We start from the raw sequence: 15,667 nt of genomic DNA, 5'->3' as shown, positions 1-15,667 counted from the left end.
AACCATTTCCCCACACGACACAGTGACGTCAATGCAAAGGTTAATTGCTGAATCTTGAGTTTGTATGTGTGCACAAGGTCCTGTTGACTTTAGCAACTAATTTGTCATTCACATTTGGCAGGTGTTTCTCCCCCATCCTGAACAATTACGAAAACGACTGGCCATATATCTTAACCTAACAAACACCAAGATATGCACACATACAGTATATACGCACCCCATCCAATGAGGATGTACCACCAGAAGTACTTCCTCTCAGAAAAGAAGGAAACGGCTAGCAGAGCGTGCAGATACAGACCCTCCACCAGCAACCAGAAGAAACTGGCCATGACGCCGTACTGGAAGAAAACCATCGCAGCCTTGCAGCCCACCTGTACGACAAATAGAAGATTCTGTTTAGAGCTATTATGCACTTGTGTATGTTACAACAGGAACTGCGGTCTAGCGTGTTTACCATGTACTTAAACAAAAGGAATGCCTTTGCGCTTGTGTGTTTTATGCGCTAGCCACTAGAAAACGTTGTGCAATATCTCCACACAGAGACATTAAAAAGAGTGTAAACACATAAAGAAACACTGTAGGCTGATCTGTTAATGTTTGACGTGCATATTACTTGCAGCAAGTCGACTGTTCAGAAATGTACCACATGTAATTTTTGCAACAATCTTAAGTCTAGAAACAATTCCTATGAATAAACGCCGACCGCATTTTGATTCATGAAAATAAGTGACTAAGCTCAATTAATCTACAGGCAGTTTAAATGTCAGCCATGTTTTTTGTGGCCTCGCGAGGGTGTTTACAGAGAGGATACCGTGCCATCTTGAGTGTTTGAGCACGCTGCTGTGACAGACGTGACATATTCTGCTGGTCGACAGCTGCGTCCAGACTGCTCGAAACATTCTAGTGTTTATAGAGTGAGGATACACAGAAAACATGCTGTTAAATCACACATATGCTCTCTGACAATCAAAGAGAGCCGCTCTAATTAACGAAATGTCATCGCTTCGTTATTTTTTTTTTATGTTAATGGCTAGGAAAATGGCACTTCACAAGCCAAACATGACCATGATGTTGGGTAAATACAATGTTGGCCGTATCCGGATAAGGGAGGACATTTACAATCTCTTCAAAGATCTTGAAGGACTGCTCAAACACAGCTACGCCTGGCCACAAAAGCAGATTTAAGAGCTCTCAGACAAGCAGCATTTAAAGAGCAAACCTTGTGACAAAATATTTGAGCAATTCACTACTGACAACATATCAACAGTAGAGTCGGTGCAATGATAAACCAAAAATCTTCTCTATTCACCTGATGCTAGAAAAGTAACCAAATGTAAAGAAAACATGTTTTGTCTTTGTTTTGCCTAAAAATGTGACTTAAGTGGTTTTATTTGGCACGAAAATCTGATCTTCTATATCAAACTCACTACCAGAGGCATAGGGTGTATCTCAATTAGCTCGCTAGCTCATGAGTAGTAGATCAGAAGATCGTGTATACGAATTCTGCCACTGGTAAGGACATTGATGAGCTTGGTTCATTCATATAGGGACACACTGAGCATGAGAATGTCCTCAATGTAAATCATCTAAACTGAAATTTACAAACAACACCAGAACTAATACTTCTCATATATTACTTTTATAAAGTTTGTATATGTACATTGGTGCTAACTCATTTGATTGTTTCATATACAGTAGGGTTGGGCGATATCGACCAATTTGGCATCAACATTGCGATGGACGATGGCATCATTGTCATAAGTGCCAGTAAATTAATTATTTATGAACAATTAATTAATTCATAATTAATTAATTATTTGTAGCCTACTGTTTCGACTACCTGACGTGCATGATCTTTGTTTTACCCATAAGCAAATCATAAATAAATAAAGATAAGTTACACACAAATTACCACCTCTCAATCACTTTTTCCAACGGTACTCTGGCATGACTAGGCAGAGTGATCTGTGTCGTTATAATGGCATTGACAAATTGGTTGGTAAAAAAGGAGCACAACCAAGAGAAACCAAAAAACAGGATCTGGGGTTTTTTCACTAAAATTACTAAGTACAAGCGAGAAAGCCAAAGATTGAAGCAGTGTACTGATGCTGCACTGTAAAAAAATAAACATTATTTTACAGGTAATTGTCTGCATTTTTTTATACAGTTCTTTTCATTATACAGTGAAATACCTGTTATTTTACAGATATGTTCTGTAATAAATAAAAATTCTACATAAAATTTAGTTATTTCTTCGATTTTGGTATTACGTTTTTTTCTGTTGTTTTTAAAGGAAATTTTCAGTATTTTCAGATATTAAAACTTAATTTTATGTTAATATTTACAGATTATTCCTGTAAAAATAGGGAAACAAAAATTCAGTCAAATTGTTTTTAGTACTATTGAAGATAGTAATCATATGAAGATTAAAGTGAGGTTAATGATGTATATAATATAATACATGCATTGTAAACTATAAAACTTTATTTTACTATATATATATATATATATATATATATATATATATATATATATATATATATATATATATATATATATATATATATATATGTATGTATGTATGTTTGTGTGTGTGTGTGTGTGTGTGTGTGTGTGTGTGTGTGTGTGTGTGTGTGTGTGTGTGTGTGTGTGTGTGTGTGTGTGTGTGTGTGTGCGTGTGTGTGTGTGTGTGTGCGTGCGTGTGTGCGTGTGTGCGTGCGTGCGTGTGTGTAGTGACACAGTGGCGCAGTAGGTAGTGCTGTCGCCTCACAGCAAGAGGATCGCTGGTTCGAGCTGTAAGAATTGAAATATTACAAATATTCTGATATCTTTGACAATTCAAAACATGAGCTGAAAACAGAGACTGGTGACTTCACAACCCACCAGGGAGGAATGCGGGAAAAACCAGTTCCTGCTGCATTTGCATCTGACTATGCTGAGACTCAGCTTCATCCCCCCAACTCACGCATATGGTCATTTCAATGTTTGAATGTTTTAGATTAACCAAACTGACTTTAATTATCATGTTTGATATCATTTGAAATGTCTCAGTGCGATTGGTACAATGGTCTCATTCTCTCAGAAATAGACATAATCAGAACAATAAATATATAACTTCAGGCATCTTTTGAACCACTGAGAGGGGTGTGCCACTAAGTGTGAATGCCTTTTGTTCACACCCCCTTCCTTGAGGGAATTCTTGGATTATTTAAGGTAAGGTCTAAGAAAAACTCAGGGCGATTCTGCCTAACCAGATCAGCCCATAACATGGCTAGCTCCATGTTATGTATATTTCAAAGTCAGGAATGCATCTTTTTCATCTTGGATTTATCTTTGATAATTTGATGTTTTGTATTGATCATTTATGAATTGACTGATTGAATTGGCATAATACATTTACCTGACTAATAAATTGTTATGTTTTGAATGATTCAAACAGAGTTCGTGTTATTATCACTGATAAATGTTGTTGTCCATAGCACTACAAGCCACTGTACAGGTTAGTAACGGACTAAAACATGTTAGACGGAGCAGCGTGGCACGCTATTCAATGTTGTTAGAGATCCGACAAACAAATTGGCATTTATTCATGTATACTTGGACTGTAAAAGGCCAACTATTTAGAACAACAAAATATTGTTGAAACTACTTTAAATGAGGATATTTAGGCCTTCATCTACAATAGTATAATCCTGCGCGATTATTATTAAAATACTTTGTCTTGATTAAGTAGATAACAGATCCATGGGGACCACATAAAAATCTCCTAAATTGAGTAAGTAGTGTTCTGCCTTTTTAGGGGAGTGGTTAATCGCCTCTGTTTAATGACCAAGACTGACAAGCTTGTAGTAAGAGATTGTATACCCGGCCGGTGCAAGACTCGAGATGCTATCGGAATCTGAGTAAATGAGAATAAGGTATAATAACAAATCAAAAGAATATTCAATCATAATCTAAAATAATGTGAAAGGAAACAAAATAATCTTATCAATGTTTTATAATTGGAGTCAGATAAAACGAGGATAAACATATTAATATTCTAAACCATCTCATACTAAAATTGGAGTCAGATATGAGTTAAGTTTAATATAAATCAACATTGTGCACTGGAAAGACCGAACATGCAGTGAACCTTCATCCACCATTGGATACCGTCATTGGACCAACTGGCTGGACCCTACAGAGCCTTGGCTGGGTCAGTTGGCATTTCTGTGTGGAGTTTGAATGTACTCCCTGCGTTCCCGTGGGTTTCCTCTGGGTGCTGGGACAACTTAATTTTTTTATTGGTTGGACTCAAACTGCACTAAAGTTTGACCTTTTTGTTTCAATGTTTTATTTTATTATGAGTTTAGTTTTTTGTGATGCATAGTATATAAATGGCTCTGAATAGCTGTTATTCTATAAACTCTTTATGGAACAACGGGTTATTGTTAAAAAAAAACTAATCAGTTTCTAACAATGTTGCTATGCTAACTGTTACGATCACTACACACATGCTATGTTAACAAACTACAACTCTCAGCGTGCACCTCGCACACCCAGGTTCCTAATTCTCATTGATTACATACTCAGCCAGAACATCATGGACTGATTACAAGGACTATAAACTCAGCACACACATTTCTGCTGCCTTAGTGAGCATTCCAACGGGTTTTCCCTTGTCATGTTTGACCCCTTGCCTTGCTTTGTTTCCCGCCTTTATGCATGAGATTATTTGTATGCACTTGTTAGTTTCTGTTTCAACCTTTAATTGCAAGATGATTCTCTTTAAAAACTATTACTATACTGCCATTTGATCCTCAACTTTGCTTTCCAGGCGTCCTTTTTTCAAGCAAATTGTTTTGAAGTTAATCTATCCTAAAAAGATGTGTTAGTGTTTAATGACAACAGCAATTATTTGTACTTAAGCTTTTTTTATTCGTTCTTTAAAAGCTTTTTTTCTGTTTTAAAGGTATGTTGAAAGTGGAAAATTTTCTGCAATATTTAGATTTTGTGCATAATTACACAAATTAATCTGTATAATCACAATTATTAATCTGTATAATTACAGTGATAATCATTATGATCACATTAATTAATCAGTATAAATACAATAATAAAGTATATGTTTACAGTTATGATTTGTAAAATTACAGTAATAATATGTATAATTGCAGTAATAATTTGTAAAATGGCAGTAATTACCTGTATTATTACAGTTAAAATCTGTCCAATGACACTAATAACTTGTAATAATTATGGAGCGAGAAATTATAGTTTTTTTTACAGATTATTTATATTTTTTTATTCTGAGAGTTTTTTTCTCATTTTTTTTATAGTTTAAATGCAAATTATCAACAGTAATAAACTGTCATTTAATGAATTTTGACTGTAAAGTATCTTCTGGATTTTACAGTTTTTGCTTGTAATTGTGTGAAGTGGTTATTTACTGTAATTTAACAGAATATCTCTGGAAGAATGCTGCCAGTCTTTTGACCGTTTTTTTTTTTTTTACAGTGTGTGAGATGTTACCTGTTAGATTCAAAAGACAGAAGAATCCTTAGATAGAGAAAAGATTAATTAAATATCACATTTAGCAACTATAGTGAGATGTGATCCAGCAATACATCCTTGATTAACTGTCTGACGTGCACTGCTCTCTGGTTTTGTGCTCAAAGCAGAGTATCGCAATGTCGGCTCAGCATCATGATGCCTATTGGCCTATCGCGATGGATGATGGCATCATCTATCAACCTAACCCTATGTGATCTATGTTTCATGCTTCAGAATGTCTATAAAGGGTGCATAGTGAGGAATGATGCTGCCTGATTTTTGATGGTGCATTGTGGGACTTTTCAAAGAGCGAATGTTTTAGTGCACTGGAAGAATTTTGTGATTTAAACAGCAATGGCTGACCCATAGATCAGTGCCCTGACTACTGAACAAGTGAGCTGATTGAGACCCACTCAAAGCATTTGGGCATGTAATGTATGCAATTGCAAATGAACCCAGGCAGATTGGAGGCCCATCAGAATGAGGAAATTAATTTTATTCATGGCCATCAAGACTATTCTTTCCATCCAGAATGCACAAAGCCATGAATTAAACAACAGAAACATCATGTATGAAGATACTGAAAAAAAAAAAGAGTAAGCTTTATGTTTTTACATATTGGGCTGCTTCGCCAATAGTGTTTGTGTTTGCATGTAGTAGATTGATTTTGGCTGGGCCTTCATTATGTTTAAATTCCATTTTAATTGTTAAATGTTGTAGGATAGAGTGTTTTTTATAATATTGTTTGGTATTGATTATTTTTATTTTTTAATAGAACACAGAATACAGTTAGAGTACAGTGGGCCTGTACATAGTTTTGGGTACTAAATCACCAGGGACTGACTTGCTTCATCACTAACTACATTAGATTATTGGTAACCATTTTTGAGAGTGAAATCAAGAAATAAAATTTAAAAACTGCACATTAAAACTGACAAATAAGTGAAGTTTATTTATAAACTAACTTCGAGAGGATCACGTGCCTATGATTTATCCAACCCAGGCTCATTCTGAAAACGTAGTCCCGTGGACGTTTCTGGAGACCGAGAAACACGTCCTGGGAGGTATGTATTTTTGCAGTTTTTGTTTTCGTGAATCCGCGAGAGGCCGCTGTGTGCGCTTTTTCGCATATCAAATGTCTCACGCGAGTACCGTTCATGCCCGCGATGTTCTTGCATGAACCCACAAGAGGACGCTGTCGACCGACTGAATGACTGAATGATTGGCTGTGCGACCGGCCAGTCGACCAAGCCATCCTCCTAATCCCTAAACCCCATCCCCATCCCTAAACCCAACCAATTTTACAGATTGTCCCGGCCGCCCAATTACTTTCCTAAACCCAACCGATGGTTTACAAAAGTCATCCAGATATAGAAAAGCCCTCGTCTAATTTTTACCAAGTTTTTATCACATCCTCACACTGTTGTTCACTCATTCATTTTGTTTTTTTGATTCGGTTTTTGTCATACTTCTGGAACCGCTCTTCCCCAGACTCGAACCTGGTCGTCGTTGTCAACTCCTCTCTGCATCTCAAGTCTGCAAGTTTTTATATATTTAAGGGTATTTTTAATGTGTAATTTCTACAACCTTATAATGCACATGATTTGGATATAACACCTCTACAATCCAGTTCTATGAATCTGAGTCTTCCATAATGCACACACTTAATAATGATTCCTACTTGTCTTCCTCGTGATGAAGAGTAGGCAAAATTGGATGTGTAGTGGAGGAAAAAGAAGAACAAGTTCATAAGATGCTGGATTCGAACCGGGTTCATGATCGATCAAATCAAAACATGTTGCCATGCGCTTTACAGGCTATGCCAATCAAGCTGCTGTCTGCTGCGCTCTTTAGTTATGTTGTCTCTGTCAATCACACGGTGATGGGCAGGAATTACTCAACTAGCCTTTGCCCACGAGGTGTGCCATTTGCACTTAGCCTGAACACCCCAAAATCGGCCTTTTCCCCTCCTTGCAGGGGCCCCAAGTGCACACGGACCACTGGGCCTGTGCCCATAATGCCCATTGGTTAATTCGACCCTGCCTCTCACGGTCTAAAAACATGCAACTTAAGTTAACTGACTAATCCAAATTGGCATCATAGATATGCTAATTGCTAATATGCTAATACTAATTTTATATTATTCTTAAAGGGCAGCTATGGTGAAAAATCTACTTTTAAAGCTGTTTGGACAGACGTGTGTAAGTATAGTGTATATACCGTCATATTGGGGTGAAATAAACACACCCAGTCCTTTTTTTTTCAAATTTAACAACATAAAAACGGTGGAACAATTGGAGCGGTTTTCAGATCGACCGCAATTTGACGTAGGAGGGCGGTCCCCCAACCCACTAATATTGATTGACAGCTGCTCGCATTAACATGTCTCCGTAGTAATGCATATAATCATATCAACAACAGGGGCGTTGCTAGGGTCGAAAGGGATAAGGGGCTTAGCCCCAAAGAAGTTGCCCCCCCCTCCCGCAAAAAAGAAGTTTTAATTCAACCCACTAATATACCTAATCTAATCTTATTAACAGAATTAAAAATTGTTAATAATAAATAAAAGGTTTTTGTGAATTGTAACACCAAATAGGAAAAAATAAACATTGATAAATTAACCCACTTCTCCTTTACTAGTCTGTTATGAGCCATATCACACCTCTTGAGCATCCTATCTCCTCCTGATTTGCAGTTTCTGTTTGTTTTTTGAAAAAGTAATTTTCTGCATGTCTTCAAATCTGAAAATATAAATAAAGATCTATATGCTAGAAATATGTTTACTTTAAATTTCTTCAGAGGGAATTTTTTTTTCAGTTTTCCTCAAAATAAGGTTGATGTGGGCATTGTAGAACTTTAAATGCATGTAATGCCTGTTTTATTCATACTTGAGCAGAAATTTAGTAGAACATTCTAGGAAATCCCTAATATGGGTGAAGGCGTCCAGCTATTGCTGTAGTAGAATGAAAATAAGATCTGAATAAACATAAAAAGGCTTTAACTGATCATTCACACGACTGCGACAATAAATGTTTTATACAGTTGACGTCAGAATGATTAGCCCTCCTTTGAATTTTATTTTCTTTTTTAGATATTTCCCAAATGATGTTTAACAGATTCAGGAAATTTTCACAGAAGCCTATGTCAAATAATATTTTCCTTTTGAAGAAAGTCTTATTTGTTTTATTTCAGCTAGAATAAAAGCAGTTTTACATTACAAAAAAACATTTTAGGGTCAAAATGATCAGCCCCTTTAAGATATATATTTTTTTCCTATAGTCTACAGAGCAAACCATCGTTATACAGTAACTTGCCTAATTACCCTACCCTGCCTTTAAAGCCTTTAAATGTCAATTTAAGCTGTACAGAAGTGTCTTAAAAAATGTCTAGTCAAATATTATTTGCTGTCATCATGGCAAAGATAAAATAAATCAGTTATTAGAGTTGAGTTGTTAAAATTATTATGATTAGAAATGTGCTGAAAGCAATCTTCGCTCCGTTAAACAGAATTTGGGGAAAAAATAAATGGGGGCTAATAATTCAGACTTTAACTGTGTGTTCTTCCAACCATTTTAGGTATTTTCATAAGAAAGTCGATTTATAATTCGATGCTAACTGACGTTGCATGTTACAGTAGAATATAGCTAATATTAAGCTAGATGCATAAACTCACTGTGATTTAACTATTACAGAAACAGATGTGACTTGCTATATCCTATAAATATGCCAAGATATCTATATATCTAGAAAGCTAGTACAATTTACGTTTTTTTTTGACTAACTCGCATGTATTTACATTGATATGATGCACATTTTACTGATTATAGTTATTTTATTTCATCAAAACTACACACATTTTATACTGTGGAAACAAATAAGCTTCATCAGTTGTTAAAACTATTCAGTTTCGCGAAAGAGTTGTATTATTACCTCTTTAGCTTCAGCTCCTCAAAATAATGAATGAATGAAGTGCAGTGGCGGGATTTTTTTAACACCATGTGACAACAGAGCCACTCCCACCTGCCGGTAGAAACAGGTACTGCTGAACAGCTGACGATTTAATAACCCGACACAAACTCTGCGTTAAGTGGAATGTTCGTGATGTATGTGGTAATTTTCAGTACTTAGATAACAAAATCAATGTTTTACAACATATTTTTATTTAAGTGCAACATATTCCAAGAGATCAGGGGGTTTTGACAATACATCAGGGGCTTAAGCCCCCAAAGCCCCCCCCCTCTCGCAACGCCACTGATCAACAAGACAGGACGAGCGCAAAGCAACCGGAATAAAAGGTCTGTTCAGTTTGCTAGGATCATCAACCATCATCAAATGTGATCAAGAGTTAGTTTTACAAGTTTAAAATATTTTAAGACAAAGTGTGTGACTCATTGTTGCAACTCCACAAAAAAATGCATCAAATACTGATTGGTAAGTTTTTACTGTAGTATTTCTCACAAACGTTACGTGAGATCTGCTTCCTGAGGCAGCCGAGGGCGGCAATAGACCTTTTTCACAGCGGAATTGAACACCGGAAGCGCCCTTCGAAGCAGTGTATCGATATTTCCGGGTTCGCTAGGAGTGGCAGAGACATGACAGCCTCGGGACAGCGGATGACTTTCTCACGGTCAACTTTGACATTATTTGGACAGGAAGATGTTGTTCAGTGAATTTGTAAAACTGCCTTAATAAAACAGCATTTAAAAGATGATACCGATTTGCAGAGTTTGTGCAGAAAACGTGTCTTACACAGCGTTTGCCACGTCAGGTTCCAGTAAGGTGCACAGCCAACAGGATAAAATCTGCTCATTTAAGCCATTCGTAAACTAGATTAACCTGGCTATTTAACATCCAGCAGGATGAGTTTTATGTCAGTAGTCCCGTCTGTAAACTGTGCTAACCCCCTCCTTCCTATTTATTCAGAGTCAGATATAGTGAATGGCGAGGCAGCTGTACAGGCGAGTTGCTATCGGTTAATACATTACAGTTTGTTTAATGCTCGTGAGGTTTTCTCAAGTCTGGAAACACGTTAGCTCCTACTCGTGGATAATATTCATTTTTATTATTTATTTAAAGAACAGCAAATAACATTTTACAATACAAAAATGTACATACCAGGGGGTAATTATAAATAAAATACAAATATACAAAATGTAATATAACATATGTAATAATGAAATACATTGTAGAGTTCACGCATTTTAAAGTGGGTCGAGTTTCTTGTTTAGAGAGCTGATACTGGTATTATACAAGCATATTTCAGTCATCAATACCTTAAAATCTGGTTTCATATTAGTAAATTTACATTTATGAATGTACAATTTTGTTAACAACATAAGCAAATTAAATAAATAAAACTATTTTCCTCTAGATTAGGATAATCAAGTAAAGCCCAAATGTACATTTATCCATAATGAAAGAGGTTTTGAACACAAAAGAATCGTTATTAATACATTTTGCAACTCACCCCATAAGCTGACTATGTACAATGCCAAAATAAGTGTAAAACTGTCTCCTCATATTCGTTACAAAAATACAATTTACATCAATCCCACTTTTAAATTTTTGCAAACAATGTTTTGCTGGATAAAACCTGTGGATGAGTGTATAGGACATTTCTTTAATTCTATTTCTAACATGATATTTCTGTGGTAACAGCCACACTTTTCTTCAATTCACCCTTTAATAAAGACATATAATACAATTGAATATAAGGTACAGTAATGATTTCTTTTTTGAAAAGAGTATGAATAGCTCTATCATCGCTCTATATATCTTGGTATTTAGTAAAACAAAATTTGCCGACATAAGATTTAGTAATATCAAAAGACGATGCATCAGAAGGATGGTCTTATTAATACCTCTAAATAACATATATGAATACCATGTCTCTGAAGGAATTGAACCAATAACAGTTTAAAACTTGCTGGGTTATTGAGATTTTGTGATAAAGGACTTCATTGTAAGAAAAGCATACCATCTTTATTATATAACTGACTAAACAAATAATTTTGCTGTCAAATCAATTAAAAAAAAAGAGATTTGCATTTGTATGAACTGTCTATTATTCCAAAATATCAACAATGTAGGGATAAATCATGCTTATAGATAAATGACCATGATGAGCACTTGTTTGTGGAAGGCAGATAGCTTAACTGGAGTTTTGTCTATATTATAAAACCATAGACCACCAGTCTTTAATGAAACATAATAATCTCCACTTTGAAGTGCATTCAGCATACGAGTGTACTCCCGCATATAACTTGAAACGGCATTCAACCCCCTTTAATATTGTCTTCCATGATTTTCCCTGTCCTTCGTCTTTCGGGAGATCGTGGTCATTAAAGTAAGAGTGTCGTTTTTGAGTTGGAGCAGCTGGGAACGCAGCAATCACAGCGATGAGATGACCCTGCCATTCTTTCTTGCTCCGTCGCATTGAAACCGGATGTTGTGGTACACTGCTTCGCTTACCGGAACCAGGAAGTGTGAAAAAGGCCTATTAAGGCATGTTGCTGACAGGCACGTGGGCGGGGAGGACTAGCCTTGAAGGCCCAGTGCAAAAAAAACAGCAACAACCTTTTCCCAGCTATAATACAGATACTTCAAACAGCTATAAAAAAAATAATCTGATGGGTGTTTTGAGCTGAAACTTTACAGACACATTCTGGGGACACAAAAGACTTATATTAAATATGAAAAAAGGGGTAACCTATGTGCCCTTTAAAATATTTTCTACACTACATGTAGATGTCTGTAATAGAACCTTGATCAGCATCAATTTTAGACCGTGTTATGTGAGTGGATGTAAAGAAATTACACTTTTCGAAAAATGTTAACATCTGAGAACTAGGAATTCATTTGGTAAGGTCCCTGATCAAATGAAAGATTACATTTTCATTTAAAGTTTCTGCAATTGTAGTGTTACTTCAATTCCTTCATTTCTTCTGGCTTAAACATATACAGCTATAGCACAGCACTTGACATCTAGGGTATAAAAAAAGACATGAAGTAAAGGAAAGTGTGATGAATTTAACCAATCACAGAAGTGGACATTTGTCTTTGCTTCAGAAAAAAAATGTCCTTGAAATAGACTGTTCAAGTTTATAACATGTACTGTAATAAACTGATTCTGACTGCTTAATGGCAGAATTCATTGCTAGAGCTTTAAACAATCAGGACTTAATAATTCTATTAATCTGCTCCACAGGGAAATTTTTTGGAAACGATAACTTAAAACTATTAAAGATAGACCTTCTGTGAGCTATATGAAGTTGTTAATCATGTTTATGCTTTTGTTCAAGATTCATATTCTGTCATCTTTTTTTTTTTTTTTTTTTTTAAACTGTTTAAAATTAGATATAGAAGACATCATGGGTTCACTGGATATAAAAGCTCAAGGTCTGACCTGAGCACATTAATGTTCAAAACTTCAAGTAGCGTCTCGAAAGATGGTTCAGGTTTGATATTAGTGTCCTCGGGTTAAAAATCAATCTTATATGAGATCCATCAGAAAAGCCACTCACTCATTTCATAATGCTGTGTGCTCATGGTTGTTATTTCTTCCTTCCTTTTGTATGCAGAAGCTCTTTGCTGTAGATGAGGTAAATAACAACAATAGCAAATTGATGATTTATTATAAGCTATCATATTAATTTACTATTTTTTCTTGATCCACTGGTGACAATTGAAAGCCAAAATCCAGAAATAGCTTGTATCCATCAAGCAGGCAGTAATAATATATATATATATATATATATACACACACACACACACACACACACACATATATATATATATATATATATATATATATATATATATATATATACATATACATATATATATATATATATATATATATATATATATATATATATATATATATATATATATATATATATATTTTTTTTTTTTTTTTTTTTTTTTACGCCGTGGGATCATTGGACTTGGGTAAAATTTTTTAGGGTTTTCTATATTTTAATTATTGTTATTTTTTATGTACATCAGGTTTGGATAAGAGGTGATTGTGGTCGATAGTTGATAAACCAATGCTATCTCATGCCAGTTCATAACTTTTTGATTTAGTTTTTAATTCGTATGAATGTGTATGATCTTATTTATACATTTATGTATGATTTGCTAATCCACCAATGACGGTTGGGTTTAGGAGTGAGGTTTGCTGCCAACCCTTCTTTTAAAAATGGTCAGCTTTGGTATGACTGAACAATTTTGGTATGACTGTTTCCTTGTGAGAATAGGCTGAATAAACTATATTACCAATGATTCTGCAAATAAATCTGGTGGGCAGGCACTAAGCCACTATACTTTCTTACATTCAACATTGTCCATTATAATGCATTCATTCATCCATTTTCTTTTTGGCTTAGTACCTTTATTAATCAGAGGTTGCCACAGGGGAATGAACCACTAACTTATCAAGCATACAGTATGTTATTATGCAGTGAATGCCCTTCCAGCTGCAACCCAGCCCTAGAAAACACCCATACACTCTTGCAATCACACTATATATTACGGCCAGTTTAGCTTATTTAATTCATCTGTATCGCATGTCTTTGGACTAGGAGAAACTGGAGCACCTGGAGAAAACCAACTGTTTTGGACATCATAATGGGCTATTTTCCTAGTGAAAGCTTTAAGATAAATATACTGTAAAGTGCAGGTAATATTAGTCAATAATAAGTGGGATTAATGTGCAGTCAGCTGGATATCACCGCCATTACCTGCTGACTGTACACTATACCTTACTTAAAAAGCACTTACAGATCCATAGTGGCAGTCATCAGGTTCCTCCACCTCGTACAGAACTACATCCTTCATGATTACTGCCACCGCCTTCAGAATAAAGGACATGAACAAGTGAATATGGATGTAGTTTCTTGTGCAGTGGAGTTTTCTGAAGAGCAAAGAGAGAAAAGGAATCAGTGGATTGATTTAATATAATAAACCATACACAAATAGACAGTTAACCAAGTGCTAGAGACCCTGCAAATACAGCTGATGAAAAAAATAAAGAGACCACTTAAAGTTATTATTGGTTCACTGGATTTTTCAATAATATGTATGTGTTTTGAATAAGATTGTTTGTTCATTTGTTTTACTCTATAAACTATTGAAAATGTTTACATTTTTGAAATAAGAATAGCATTTATTTAAAAAACAAAAAATGACAATAGGCAATTCAGACATATGAACACAGTATGTGCACAGTATGTGTTTTTTGCCACTAGAGGGATCGTATTCACAACAAACAAAGTCAAATTTTGATGACTGTGACTGAAATTATGTCAGTTGTTGTTTTTATTACATCCTAAACAGAGGTGGATTTAGGGATTTGGGGGCCTTAAGCAATTCCAGGTATAAGGCCTTAGGATTTTTGAAAAATAAACTGAATGTTAAAAATGTATGTATTGAATATATTTTAATATATATATATATATAACTTTATCTTTCTAATGTAAAATAAAAAAAAAAAACTATAAATTTACAAATAAAATAAAAAACAAGTTCACAAAGGGGTGTCTAAACTCCTGGAGGGCTGTTGTCCAGCAGATTTTAGCTCCAGCTCCAAGGTCTCAACACACCTGCACAGAACTTTCTAGAAAGCTTAGAAAGAGCTTGAACTAAACTTAACTTGGCTTAAACTAAACTTTGCAGGACAAAGGCCCTCAGAGTTTGGGCACTACAATGTATAGTCAATTAGTAATGTTTGTGATTAGATTTTAATATTATTAAACTAATATTTTCACCATTTTTTCATTTGAATTGAGTAATTGCTGTTTGTGAATTGGCAGCCATTTTACTGAAAAATGCTAGTTTAATTGGAACAGGCCCTCTCTTAACAAGCTTACTGCGCTCATCATCTGATTCTGACAACTGTTTCGGCAACACAGCAGGATTGCATTCGTTGTTTGTCGTATTTCTACTTTTTTTCCAAATGTTTTCCCAAAACATTCTCACTCTTGCAACTCTAATCGCTGGCAGACTGGTGTTACTAAAATCTGTGATTCTGAACAATAAACAATCCATTTAAATTATTACATTTAAAACAGAGGAGAAGCAGATAGGTTTGATTGTACCAGGGAAATACCTCATGCTCTGGTGCTGAAACATTTGC

The 15,667-nt window shown here is 35.2% G+C and overlaps 1 protein-coding gene across 3 annotated transcripts in view; it reads right to left on the bottom strand.

The window, feature by feature from the left end:
- Window positions 1-15,667, bottom strand: part of vipr1a (vasoactive intestinal peptide receptor 1a) — a 69,642-nt gene that overhangs the window by 15,749 nt on the left and 38,226 nt on the right. For all 3 annotated transcript variants that reach the window (XM_002660797.6, XM_073924977.1, XM_073924972.1), the window contains exons 6-7: window positions 14,314-14,446; window positions 218-371 (exon numbers count right to left, since the gene is read on the bottom strand). In XM_002660797.6, the coding sequence (XP_002660843.2) occupies window positions 218-371; window positions 14,314-14,446 (287 nt within the window). The remainder of the gene's footprint in view (window positions 1-217; window positions 372-14,313; window positions 14,447-15,667) is intronic.

This window comes from Danio rerio, chromosome 2 (genome assembly GCF_049306965.1).
Source record: "Danio rerio strain Tuebingen ecotype United States chromosome 2, GRCz12tu, whole genome shotgun sequence".
In the NCBI taxonomy this organism is placed as follows: domain Eukaryota; kingdom Metazoa; phylum Chordata; class Actinopteri; order Cypriniformes; family Danionidae; genus Danio; species Danio rerio.
The sequence above is the reverse complement of the archived record's forward strand: the minus strand, read 5'-3'. Positions and strand labels throughout refer to the sequence as shown.